Raw genomic sequence first — 13,407 nt, forward strand, 5'->3', positions numbered from 1 at the left:
CTCTGCCGTGCCCTCGCGCCGGCAGCGGGCTGGCTGGGAGAAAGGGAGGTGTTCCATCCAGAGGCACGGTTCAGCAGGTATCATCCCACCCGTCCATCCGTCCATCCGTCCATCCATCCATCCATCCGCTCAGGGACAGGACCAGGCCTGCCGCGGATTAGGGTTACGGCAACAACCGACGGTGCGTGGGATTGATCCAGCCAAGTGAAGGGAGGAAGAGGGGGGGGGGATGTAAGAGAAGAGAAGATCATGGCTGGGAACGGCAGATGCATGGGGATGTGCGATGCGAGGGAGACAAGCTGACCCCACGAACTCCGAGGCGTATCGTACTCGGGCTTTTTCCACCCTGCTCGCTGTCGCCTTGCATCCGCCGCAACCACCAATGTGAAGAATTACGCCTCGCAAGGCACCATTTCTTTTTTTTTGTTGTTTCCTTTTGTCTCAGCGAACCGGCCTGTGGTTGGTCGCCTCATACCCAAAAAGCAATACCGGCTGTGGCCACGAGGACTCTTCAAGCACGGGACTCTCCTTGGCCTGGGTGCTCCGCCACGCCGGCCCAGAAGGCTCTCCGGCTTCATATTTGCCCGGAGCCTCCCGATAGGCGTGCTTACTGCGTACTGCAGCAGGCGTTCTTGATGAACCGCTTTCCCTTACTGCGTACTTTTTGCACCTTCATTTCAAATACGGTACGGTGCTTTTCAACATGCTGGGTAATAAGGCCGGTTCCCTGAAACGCCTCCGAGGTTTCACTCACGATGCCTGAAGCCACCGCAGCACGAGCCGCGGGTCGGCCAACGCCATTGTTCTGCCCTTGAGGTTTCATCCCTCCCTCCAGATCCCATAAAGATTTGCAAACCGGATCGTTGAGCTGTGTCGCAACCTCCCGTTGGAACCAAGCGTCGTCAGCTTGGATCCCCGGTTTCGAGTTGCTGGATCTGGCGACGACGACGACGACGAGAAGAAAAAACGAATGCGCAGGGAGAGGAACTTTGGTCGACCCGATGAACGGCTCTCGTTCCGTCCTTTCGCTCGGCCGGGGTATCTTGCAGCGTGATTGGTACGCCGCGCGGCTGAAGGGTTGCAAGCGAAACTGCCGCAAGCCTCCCGCGGTTGGTTTCCGGTAATGCAATGGTTATGGGCTTGCTTAGGTCCATATTGCACGGTGTACCGCCGTTACAGCATCTACATTTGGGTGGCTTACAAAAGGGTGGGCAGATGTTGGCTTGAAGTTCCGGGGGGGCAAAAGGCAGGGGTCTGGACTCGGGCTTAGCTTCCGATCCCCACCGTCCGATCCTGCCGGGACGAGAGCGGGAGGGGAGGGGGGCGAGGCGGGGGAGGGGTGTTCCGGGGGTATCTTATGGGGGGATGGGGGAGGGGGGTGGAGGGGGGTGTTGGAAGCAAGGGAGTACGCAGTAGTACCTAGGGTAGTATACTGACTATACTACATAGGTACGAGGGAGCGGTAAGGGCGGGGTTCACCACATGCTGAACGGTGTGGGTGGACGAGTGGGAGTCGCCGACCTCGATTCCGCGACGGGCTGCTGCCATGCTCAAGGTGGTATCCAAGTGGCCCCGGATGCTGTTCCCTGGTGCTGCGGTGGGATCCGTGCCTTGTTGACATCTTTTGTCAGTGTTGCAGACTGCAACATGGTCTCAACCAACAACAGAAACCACCAGACCAACAAGACCAACAATGCAGCAGGGCGACGTACCCATTGGCCCGTCGTGTCTTGCTTGCCATGGTGTTCCGCAATGCGCCGGATAGCTTTAACTTGACCGTTGGGTGCAACCTCGACAAGCCTCCCGAGAGCTTTGTCCCTTGCCGCAAGCAACCCCGGATCTGGGCTTACTATTGAAGAGGCTGCAGAATGGCTTCGCGAGAAATCGCATCATCACGTCCGCGGTGAGGAAAAGAAAAGGCCCCACGGAACGCCCTGCGCACGTCCAAGTCAAGTCAAGTCGTCCGGCCTGTCCTCGACCCCTGGATTTCCCTACGTCGGCCCTCATCGTACTCGCTTCATGCCTCGGAGCTCTTCCTCCTCCTGGCCCCCTCTCTCCTCGGTGACTCCTTAAATTCGCCCGCCATCCTGCATATCGGCCCACGTTTCATCGCATCCTGTTGCTTGGATGTTGGTTGATCTTGTCCTTCCCTTCTCATCCACCCTCCATCTGACTTTTCCCGCTCACCCGTGTCCTCCCCTCGGCACCGCGTCCCGTTCTCCTGGGTGACACCCACCAACCACTCTTGACAACCAGGGCGCTGGTACTCCGGTCCGGCCGATCAGCAGCACGTCTTTTTTTTTTTTTTCTTTCCTCAGGCACGGCACCTTTCGAATCTTCTCTCCCTTGTCCTGTCCGGGTCCTGATCCGCCGTGCTGCTGCCGTGGACGCTGGCCACGCTTCGCTGCCGTCTATTCTATCCTTCCCCCTTCCCGGCCCGTCATAATTGGCCGTCCCCTTTGACATCCCTTCTCTTCCCGCAGCCACGCGCGCATCCAGCTGAGCCTCCCGTCCAACTACTCGCCAGCCATGTCGATCTCGGACAAGAATAGCGCCAAAGAGGAGCGCATCCACGGCGACAGACCGTCGTCGGACGGGGGCGAGAACGGCGCCGGCGCCGGCCCCTCCAGCGACTTTGACACGGCCTGGAACTTCCTCAACGCCCACCGCGATGCCACCGACGACACGTCGTCCGTTGACATTGCGGCCCTGCGCCGCAAGATCGACCTGCGCATCGTGCCGCTCATGTTTCTCTGCTACACGCTGCAGTTCCTCGACAAAGTCATTCTCAACGTGAGAGCTCTCTCCTCCCCCTCCCTCCCTGCCAACATCCTCGCCCATGGCCAAACTTGCTAACACGACGTCCCAACCATCCATAGTACGCCCGTGTCATGGGCATCACCAAGGAGCTCAACCTGGTTGGCAACGACTTCTCCAACGTGGCAACCTTCCTTTTTGTCGGTCTGCTGTGCTTCGAGATCCCCAACAGTAAGCCCTCCCCTCCACCTCCAAGGTAAAAACCCCGGCCATTGACGCCCCCCTCTCTTTCTCTCTCCAGTCTACTTCCTCCAGGCCGTCCCCGCGGCCAAATGGCTCGGTCTGAACGTCATCCTCTGGGGCACGGCGACGGCCTGCGGTGCCGCGGCCACCAACTACACCACCCTCCTCGTGTCCCGCGTCTTCCTCGGTATCTTCGAGGCCACCATTGCCCCCTCGCTCATGCTCATCAGCAGCATGTGGTACACCAAGTCGGAGCAGGCGCCGCGCTTCTCCCTCTGGTACACGGGTCTCGGCATCGGCCAGATCGTCGGCGGTCTCGTGTCGTACGGCTTCCAGCACATGGGCCCGGGTGCGCGCCTCTCGGGGTGGCGCACCATGTTCCTCGTCCTCGGCGTCATCACCGTCATCGTCGGCGCTTTCGTCATCTTCTTCCTCCCGGACACGCCGATGAAGGCGAAGTGGCTGTCGGACAAGGAGAAGGTGGCCCTGCTCAAGCACGTGAGCGTCAACCAGACGGGCGTTGAGAACCGCAAGTTCCGCGGCAAGGAGATCCTCGAGGCTTTGATCGATCCTCAGATCTACCTCCTGCTGCTGTCGGTTGTTCTGGTGAGTCGCTGGCATCCGGCATGAGCCCGTCCATCCGGAGCCTCGCTTCGTGCGCTAACACGGTTTCCCCTCCCCTCCACGCAGCTCTCCGTCTCCAGCGGTGTCGTCACCAGCTACTCGGCCACCCTGATCCAGCAGCTCAAGTACGACTCGAAGACGGCTGCGCTCATGAACATGCCCTCGGGCGTCGTCAGCATCTTCTTTACTCTGTTTGTCGGCTGGGGCATTCGCTTCCAGTCCCACCGCTGGGCTTTCATCATTGTCTGCATCATTCCTGCGTACGTTTACCCTCAACAGATTTGCGCAACCGCCCCACGGGTCCCCTCCCCCATTTCCCAACCCCTGACCCCGGACTGACTGTCGACCACAGGATCATCGGCGGTGCCCTCATGTCCTTCCTCCCCAGCAGCAACCGCCCCGGTTGCCTGGCGGGCATCTACCTCGTCAACGCCGTCGTCGCTCCCCTTGCCATCTTCTACAACGTAAGTCCATCTCTTTTTTTCTTTCTTCTCTCGCAAGACAAAGGGTGCTAACGTCCCCCTTCCCAGTGGACCATGGCCAACGTGGGCGGCGGCACGAAGCGCGCCTTCGCGGCGGCCATCATCAGCGGCTCCTTCTCGCTCGGCAACATCATCGGCCCCCAGACCTTCCAGGCGCGCGACGCCCCCGAGTACCGCCCCGCCAAGCTGGCCGTCATGGGCACCCAGTCCGGCTGCGCTCTCACGACCTTTCTGCTGTTCCTCTACTACGTCTGGCAGAACAAGCGCCGGACCTCGGAGCGCGAGAACGAGGACAACTACATGTCGTCCGAGACGTGGGCCGGCATGACGGACCGCGAGAACAAGCAGTTCCGGTACTCGTATTAAAACGATGGTCGTTGTACAACAGGGGGGGTTTGGGTGGGTTGCGGTGATGAGACGCACCTTGCCTCTCAGGGGCGAGAGATATGGGACTCTTGGACTGGATTTGGGCAGGATGTTTGGGTGGTAAAAGCTCCCTTTTTTTTTTTGTCTTTCCTCGTTTCCCCGTGTAGTATGTAAATATCTGGGGGCCTAGGTTGGCCATATTGCCAACCCCCGGTTTGTGTGGTGTTGGGCATGGTCCTGGCACTGAAAGCGTGGAGATGGGTCTTTGTCGCACCGACAGTACATAGTAATGGCATTGTTTCCATATTACCGCATCCGTACGCTTTTGCTTCCCATCATGAGAACTACTTGCTGAGGAGACTGAACCAAGACGGACGTCGTTTCTTGTTTTCCCAGCTCCTTCAAACTCGTGCGCATCGCAATGTACGCTCTCTTGGACGGCGGACGGCGCTGCACGCACGCCGTGAGTAACCTACATTACCTTACCTTCCACTCGTGACGGGATCGTCGCGACGAGCATGCTGAGCACCTGGAAGCCGGTCTCGATCGGCCCCTTGGCCACACTGTGGTATCCGATCCTCGGGTCTTCTTCGATGCCGTGATCGCCGGAAAAGCGAACGGCGATCCCTTCCGGCGCTGTTGCTCACGGCAGCGAGAGGGACGGGGCCCGCTCGTAGCGAACGCTGCACGTCATGCTTGCGCGATGCTCGCTTACGGTGCCTCGTGGTAGGCGTCCAATGTTGATGGATACCAATGCATCTTGACAGCCCGGCGTGTTGGAAAGCCTCCGTCGGCGACCGGGGGTTCAGCAAGGCTTCCGAGAAGATGGCGTGAGACGGTGAGGGGTAGAAGCGCTGCATGTCAACTTCTCCCGGAAACATCCATATGATGTGCAGCACGGCAGTGCCAGGGACGAGGAGGCGGGTGCGTCTTTCGACATGTTCAAAAATAGGCCATAGCAGAGAATGAACAAGATCCGTCCGATCAAGTCTCCAGGAGGATCGCAGTCGACCTCAGCCTCTCTCCTTATCGCTGGCATGGCAATATGCGCATCATCAGGACCCGCGTCCCTCCACGACCACGGATGTGAGGAGCGGCACGATATTGTGTGCTCGCACATGCCTACTGCGCACATAACTCAAGAGAGCGCTCCCTCTGCCCAGACCCCAGGAGAGCTCAGCTTTCGCATACTGCCTGATTACCCTCACCACACCTGTTGAGCTTTGGGTTGGCCACCTGCCTTGTCTGGTCGATCTGTGCTAGCACGACATGGCGATGTGCTCAACGTTTCCCCGTTGGCCAGCGGCCTCGGGTTGTCTTGGATCGGCAAAACTCGTCCAAGGAAACCCAAAGGACCACGGCATGCAGGACTCCTCCGGCGCCGCGCCCGGCCATCCGGACGCCACGCATCCAGCCATCCCACCCATAGAAACGCCGAGGAAAATTCCTTCGCCGTTGACAACCACACCCCAGCCAAGTCTGGTCCAGCATCTTGGTACCTGGCCCGGTTCCGTACGACAGCCGGACGCTGCGCTGACCTGCATCTCGGGCCGACTGGCAATCTCCGATGACGGGCCTGCTTTCCGGTCTCCATGCAGTCCCCCCCCCCAAACCTGTCAAGTGTGGTTCATCCCAGCAAGCCCTCCAACGCGGCGCCACAACGGACCCGCGTGGAAGACGCATGCATGGGCGATTCGGCCGGTTTGGAATACCGTTGCCACGTGCATACCGTCCTAGGTACTGCGTACATGGCAAAACATGGAGAGAGCCTGGGCGCTTACACAGTACTGGACTTTTTGCCGGGTAGTATGTATACAACGGCGCTTACCAAACAAGATCCATGACGCCTCCCAGCCGGAGGAAAACCTGGAGCCGAGCCCCAGCCACGCTCTAGCATCCATCCACACCTGGGAGCCACCCGGCGCGCAGTTACCTTACACATGTACGCACAGCGCATGGCTCGACACTGTCAAACCCTCCTCCTCCACCTGTCACGTCGGCGCTAGAAGAAGTAACGGGAGATCTGCCGGCCTTCTCTGTACGACCCAGCGCGGCCCATCCGCCGGTACGCGCTACCTACGCAGCCTTGCAACAGAGCGTCGCATTCCGTCCAGGACAGCCTAAAAGACCCCAGGGTCACCTTACCCAACCTGGCTCCGACCTTGGAAACATCCTCGAGGTACGCCTCTGAGAAAGGAATGCATACCTACTCTAGGTACGTTACCAAAGGTGCTACCTCGATATGCAGGAACAATGGTCCCCAGGAAAGACATCCTGGGTTGGTCCCGCTGTGCAGCAGTTGTACAGCAAGCCGCATTCAATGCGCACTATTACCTCTACCTGCACACAGTGCTCTGTACCGAGGAATCATGTTCTCAAGACAGCGGAGCGTGCTACCATTCGGAAGATGACCGCTCACCGAGAAGGAGCCGGTACCTATGTAAGACAACCAAGAACTATGAACCGCCGGCAGAGCGATGAATACTGTGTTTGATCGTACGGTCTCATCCAGAAGACTCCGGCTCTGAAGAGATACCAGTGGAGTTGAAGTCAGCCGGCAGCAGAAAGGCCGTTTCGTATCAGCCTCCGCCTCTCTCTGACTCCAACGTGGTCCCAGCTCCATGCTTACGGGAGGGAAAGTCTTGTCTACAGCAGTAAGGTGGATAGCCATCTAGACAGGTCGTCTGTCACGAGACCTGGAGGGAAGAATGGTGGTGAGCTCGTGACAAGTGTCGCTGGAGCTGGCGTCGATGATGGCGTCCTGTTGAAGGCATCATAATTAGCGGTGCTGGAAACGACATCGTCAATACTTGCTCCAGATCTACACGGTCTTTTGCGGGCCACCTTGAGGAATCTCTTCAACATGGGACGCTGTGTTGTGAGCACTCATAGTCCTTGCGTTGGTTCTGGCGTGGGGGCTGTGCGAGGCTCATGAGAAACAAGAAGTGCCGCCCACGTTTGAAATTCGATGTTTCTCGATCCAATGCATCCGGTGTATGGCAACCTGACGTGGGCAGAACAAGTTGTGCCTTTTCAACGATGGCTCTGGAAACAAAGACAACGGAAACTCCAAGCTTGGGAGGTTGAAAAGTGTTCAACCCCCCGTCATCATCGCTCAGCGAACTATAGCTGGATATACCAGAAGTACACCAAAAGCACATCCATTCAGGCGCATTCATCACCGCTCCCCATAACGACCATCTCCAGCGTGGTCTCAGCGGAAGCCAGGATCGACGGACCACCTCGTTTGGACTCGCGTAGACACGTGACAGCGCGTCTGAGTTCCGGGCCGGCGAGCTCCAGGCCTCCCCCCCCAAACGAACACGCCCCCGCGCCGTGAAGGAATGTTCACAACGGACAAGGCAGCAGCTGAGATCGTCCATCGCCAACCTGGCTACCGTCAGGCACCGGCGGTACCAGAGCGCCAAAAGGGGCACGAAAGAAAGAGCAGTCCGTCTCAGGATGGTGTCGGCAAGGCGTTGCGTGCTGGCATGGATGCACACAGCAAGCCACGTTTCCATCAAGGCCCCCAAGCTGGCAGCACCGCGGCGCTGGTTGGTCAGGGGCAACGCCTCCCGCTCCGATGCTTGCAGGTTGTTCCTTTCCACGCCGCACATCTCGGTTCTCTCGTGAGGCCTTGATGGATGAGCCATCCAGGGCAGATCGACGGTCCCAGGGAGGCGTCTTGAGGTCTGGGACAATGGGTGGCAGTGAGATAGGCGGATGGAATGAATACAGCCCGGGGCTGATGCCGTGAGTGCTGGTTTCCATGGCCCAGGTCACAAGGCTTTCGGCATCCCGGGGTGGCCGTGATTTGCGGCACGATGGGCGGGTTGAGGTTCTAATACACTGGGAGCGGATGTGTGAGGTGCGGTCTGGGAGTTCGAGGCAGGCTCGTAGAGGAGAAGAGCATCGCTCATCGACCGCAGCCATCGTAGCCGCCAGCCATTCTCCATCATTCTTGGCCTCAAAAGAGCCAGCCACCCCGCGTTTCGACGGCGGTGCTTCGCCTCATGATGACAGGGCCGGCGAATCACGAGGTTGAATGAGGTCCATACCAGCCCGAGATGCTCTTTTGGACAGTCTTCTCCGACCTTGGCCGCGGCGCGGATGCCGCTGTGAGGGGCATGAGACAACACCCGATCACGTTTCGGTATAGCCCAGCACTGACGGAGTAGCACAGTCTACCCTGCTCGACGCAAAGGCTACCCGCGGCTTGCTGTATCTGGGCCGAATTCTGTTGGTGGTGCCTCCCGCTGCTCCACGAATGCGGCCAGATTCCTGATGGAAAGTACTTCTTCCCTGGGAGAATGTGCCGAAGGGTATAACAGCGTCAAGGCACCTTCGAACAACCTCGCTCCAGCTCCTTCCAACCGGGTCCCAAAACGCGATACTCTCCCTGCCATGGAGGACTCCAGGAGGTGCACAGATTATGGGGCCAGCATGTATGATGAGCGTACCTCCCACGGACGACGGTCAGGACCAGCAGATAGGAACCAGGCGGGGATGGCGGAAGCAATCCCGTTGCCACTCACTCTCCCATCGCCCTCTTCTCTCGCCACCGTCCGCCAACCCTTGCAAGGAGGCAGGTCCAACGTTTGGTGAATCTCCGGCGCCGAGTCCCCTAGGGCGAACCGAGACTACATGGGCCAGCACGCGGAGGGGCCTCTGCTTGCCGGTTGGCCTTCTCACCGCTCTCCTCGGCGCCGTCCTCCCGGTCGACCTTGCGGTCGCCATTCGCCGTGCGGTCTCTGTCTTTGGCGTCCTGCAAGGTTGAATCCAGCTCGTCGTCCTTGCCATGGGATGCTGCATGCTCGCCGTCTTCCGCGTCGCCTGGAGCAGACACCGTCACTGTTACCAGCACCGTTACCAGCACCAGCACCAGCTTTTCAGAACCGATCCGTGTCGATCTGGTCGTCCCTGAGTCGTCCAACGGGTGTGGCGTTACGACGCCCAGCCAGAACCTCACGGGGACAAGGTATCAAACGAGGCGGACGTCGCCCGCATGCTCTGCCTCCGTGGTCCTTCTAGGGCGAGTGTACAGGAAAACGGTACCCTCGGGCCAGTTGAGAAGCCTCTACCCTCCCGTTAGCACCACACATGGAATCTAATTATAGAGTACAAAACACATGGTCAAAGAGTAGCTTGGCTAGCTAGTTAGCCTGGATGGCCCAGGGGCTACCAGTAGAAATGAACCCTAACCCTGTGACTATCCTGCGGGGCTCAGGGTCCGGGGCTCAGGGTTGGAGACGGGGCGTTGCTGCGCGGCAACGGGCCGACCCACGCGGCGTCGCCTCCCCCACTCAATAACGAACTATGTAGTTACACTAAATAACCAAATAAAGAACAAGTTATACCGTATCAACTCTTTCACCAAACGGAACCCCAGGCAACGTTGACGAGTTAACCAGTTAACGGGACCCTGGGACGGCGCTGTCCGGGCCCTGCTCGTTCTTCAACGCGCTCCGCTTCATCCCAAACCTTGGTGGACGGACCCCGACGGACTGCATCATCGACCGTTGCTCGTCTTGACGCCCTCGGTCCACACAACCAAACATCCCGAAACGCGACCTTGCCCGGCTTCCTGACAACACCAACGTCGCATCCGCATCCGCATCCGCGCCCGAAACCAGCCTGCCTTGCGACAACCCGCGAGCGACGAGCAACAATGTCACCATGGCTCCCGGCGGCCAGTGCAAGATTGCGCTGGTCGAGGCGCCAAGATCCATCCAGCATATCATGGCGCACAACACGGCCGCGGCGCTCGAGACCGGCATCGTCGGCCGCCCCATGACGACCAAGCAGATCCAGCGCGAGTACCGCAAGCGCACAAAAACGAAAAAGATGACGCGCGAGGAGGAGCGCGAATGGCAGCGGCGCATCCGTCGAGAGCTCGAGGAAGAAGAGCGGAAGCGCAAGGAGGAGGACGAGCGCGAGCGCCGCCTCAAGCGCGCCCAAACCCTCCGCGAGAGGAAAAAGGCACGCGACAAGGAGATGGCCATGGAGAAGAAGAAGCAGGGGGTTCCCCTCGTCAAGGTCACGGCCAGCCAAAACCTCATCACCCACTTCCTCGGAGGGAAGGGGACGAAGAGAGAGGACGCGGCCGATGCCAAGGCCGGGGGTTCTTTGGTCGTCGCCAGGGAGAGCGAAGAGCCAGAGCCGGCCGCGAACGAGCAAGACGAGGTTGGCAACAATAACAACAACAGCAGCAGCAGCAGCAGCAACAACAACGCACCCGGCCTGATGGTCGACACGCAAAGTCGCCTGCCAAGACCCACGCGGGCGTGTCTCATTCAGCTTCGCGAGAAGCGGGACGCCGAGGCGACCGACCTCCATCGGCCTGGGGCCGAAGCCAAGGAGGAAACCCCCGAAGCGATGCCAGGTCCCGACCCGCCGACCCGCGACGGCGAGCAGCTCAAGGCAGCGGCAGCCCCCGACCGCCGCAAGCGGCGCCGGCTGGCGGGGGGGATCCGTTGGGTCGATGCGGACGAGCCAAAAGAGAGCAGCTCACCTCTGGCTGCCAAGCACAAGGCCGAAGAGGAGCATCTTGCTGTTCCTGAGGTCCAAGAGGAGCGCAAGAAATCCACGCGTCTGATGCGCGGTTCCGAGCTCCGCAAGAAACCCGATGCGGAGCAAGCAAAGACCAGCCTTGCGCTCGCCGAAGAGGAAACCGAGGAGGCGACCAAAACGGTTGCGAGCCCCCCTCCGAGGAGGAGCCAGCGCATGGCGCGGGTCCCCGAGCCACCGCCGGCCAGCTTGAGGAACCCGGCTTTCGCCAGGCCTCCTCGAGACAACGACGAACCCCTCGGCAGCTGTCGGGCACAGAGCGCCAGCGTCCAAGCCGGCCGCGACGAGCAGATGGTCCTGGCGACGTCGTCGCCCTCGGGCGGCTCGCCGATCGTGCTGGCACGCGACGCCCTCGCGACATCCACCATGCCATCGAGCGGCACACGCTCGACCCAGGCCGCTAGGGTCGTCAGCCCCGTCCAAGAGCGATGCTCCCTGCACGAGCCGTCTCTCTCGAGCCCTGAGACGCCGAGGAGGCGCCCGGCGCTGAACTTCCAGCGGCCGGCCCCGGAAGCGACGCCAGAGCCATCGAGCAAGCCTTCTTCCTTCCTTGCACCCCACCGGCGGAGCGCGAGCTCCAAGAAGCCGTCATCACGCCACGCGCCTGTCGCCGACAGGCCGTCCCTCGAGCCCGAGCGGCGGCCGGAGGAGGACATGGAACCTAAGAAGCCGGCCGAGACGCCAGGGCCAAGCGACGCCGGCTCGGCTCTCCCTACGAGCACGCAGCTCTTCGTCCTGAACCACCTCGACGACTTCTTCCCGAGCGCATCGCAAGAAGCCCGAGAGCTTGCGGGCGACTTCCCCGACATCATCCCCGAGTCGCCGCCGGCCCGCAAGCCCGCCCGCGAGCCGCTCTGGGGGCCAACCACGACGTTGAGCGTGTCCGCCAACCCGCCCCCGCGGCCAAGGCGGCAGCAACCAGCAAAGCAGCACCAGCAGCAGCACCAGCAGCAGCCGCCAGCCCAACGGCCGCTGGCCAACAACCCCCCACCTCCGAAGCCTGCTCCCAGGAACCCGTCCACCACCGCCGCTCACATCAAGACGACGACCCCCCGACAAGCGCCACCGGCACAGCCCGCCCTGTCCGCCGCACGACCGGTCACCGCCGCCGGCAAGCCGCACATTTCCTACCACCCACCCAAGCCGCCGACAAGCCCCGCGCCGAGCTTCGACCTGCCCCCGATCTCGACGCAGGACCTGTTCCTCTCGTCGCAGGACCTCCGCGAGATCGAGGCGCCCATCGCCAAGAAGCCGGCCGAAGCCTCGGCCTCGGCCAGGGGCGGCGGCGGGCGCTGGTCAACCCCGGCGCCGCTTGGTCGGCCGCTTGGTCGGCAGCTGGCGCAGAGCCGGGCCTCGGCGGCGTTGGCGCCGCGGACGACGGTACCGGCGAGGAGCGCTTCGGGGGATGGTCGGAGGGCGGGGTGTGCTAAGGACCGCGGGCGCAAGTTGGAGGACGGCTCGGACAAGGAAAACGTGCCGCCGTTGGGCAGGGGGGCCTGCGAGCTCACGGCGTCGCAGGAGGAGTATGAAGACCCTGAGCTGGATCGGATTCTCTTTAAAGAGGTGGATCTTGGGTTGTAGGGGGCAGGGAGGAGGGGGAGGGGATGAGAAGGAGAATTTGTTGTCCTCACGTTGGTGTTCTTTGTAGGAGGTACGAAGGATGAGGATGGAACGGATGGGACGCGGACGGTGGTTTCTTGGAAGGAAGGGGTTCTTCTTGTCATGAAGGTCAAGCATGGGATGGCTGGCTGGCTAAGCTGGCTGGCATATGTTTTTTTCTTTCTTTCCAGGAGCCATGGTTACGGAGGCATGGCGCCCCTGGGCATGGTTCTGGGGCATGTCACTGGCATGGCGGGTTTTTATTTTTTTTTTCTGGAGTTGATGACATGATAGGATGATGATACCCCTTAGGATAACAACGGCAACAGGTGCATTGGCATGGCGTTTTGTTTTTGGGACACTCATAGGGACAGCCCCGAAGATCATGAAGTTTCTTGTTTCCCCCCCTTCCTCCGCGTCGCTTTTTTGATATCATATGTCGGGTCACTCTTCCACAGCCACGCAGCATGCCTTGTTCGGATTCCTCAGGGCATTCCCATCCCCCTGTTGGGAGGGGGGGAGAGAATGAATCATCCGCTGATCACGCCGCGGTCGCCGCGATAGTTTGGGTGCCAAGCGAGAACGATTGGGCAGAAACGGGGGCTCTCGGCGCAGATGCGCACAGGGCGGCAATGCATGCAGCGCCATCCGAGGGCCTGAAGGGCACCTTTGGAACCTGGGTGGCCTGAGCAGGGCCAGAACGAGTCCAAAGCTTGAAACCGCAGGCTGGGAGGCGTTTCCCGATGGCGAGGGAGACGGAACGGGAGAG

General features: G+C 60.5%; 2 protein-coding genes across 2 annotated transcripts; both read left to right on the plus strand.

Moving 5' to 3' along the window:
- Nucleotides 1-2,529: 2,529 nt before the first annotated feature.
- On the plus strand, nt 2,530-4,472 carry VTJ83DRAFT_1382 (uncharacterized protein; the record flags this gene model as incomplete). Its single annotated transcript, XM_071007535.1, has 6 exons — nt 2,530-2,793; nt 2,880-2,988; nt 3,059-3,606; nt 3,691-3,884; nt 3,977-4,088; nt 4,155-4,472. 6 exons carry the CDS (start codon nt 2,530-2,532, stop codon nt 4,470-4,472), a joined length of 1,545 nt encoding a protein of 514 aa, XP_070870735.1.
- Nucleotides 4,473-10,148: 5,676 nt separating this feature from the next.
- VTJ83DRAFT_1383 (uncharacterized protein) lies at nt 10,149-12,620 on the plus strand (the record flags this gene model as incomplete). Its single annotated transcript, XM_071007536.1, has 1 exon — nt 10,149-12,620. One exon carries the CDS (start codon nt 10,149-10,151, stop codon nt 12,618-12,620), a length of 2,472 nt encoding a protein of 823 aa, XP_070870736.1.
- Between the last annotated feature and the right edge of the window lie 787 nt (nt 12,621-13,407).

This window comes from Remersonia thermophila, chromosome 1 (assembly GCF_042764415.1).
Source record: "Remersonia thermophila strain ATCC 22073 chromosome 1, whole genome shotgun sequence".
In the NCBI taxonomy this organism is placed as follows: Eukaryota; Fungi; Ascomycota; class Sordariomycetes; order Sordariales; family Chaetomiaceae; genus Remersonia; species Remersonia thermophila.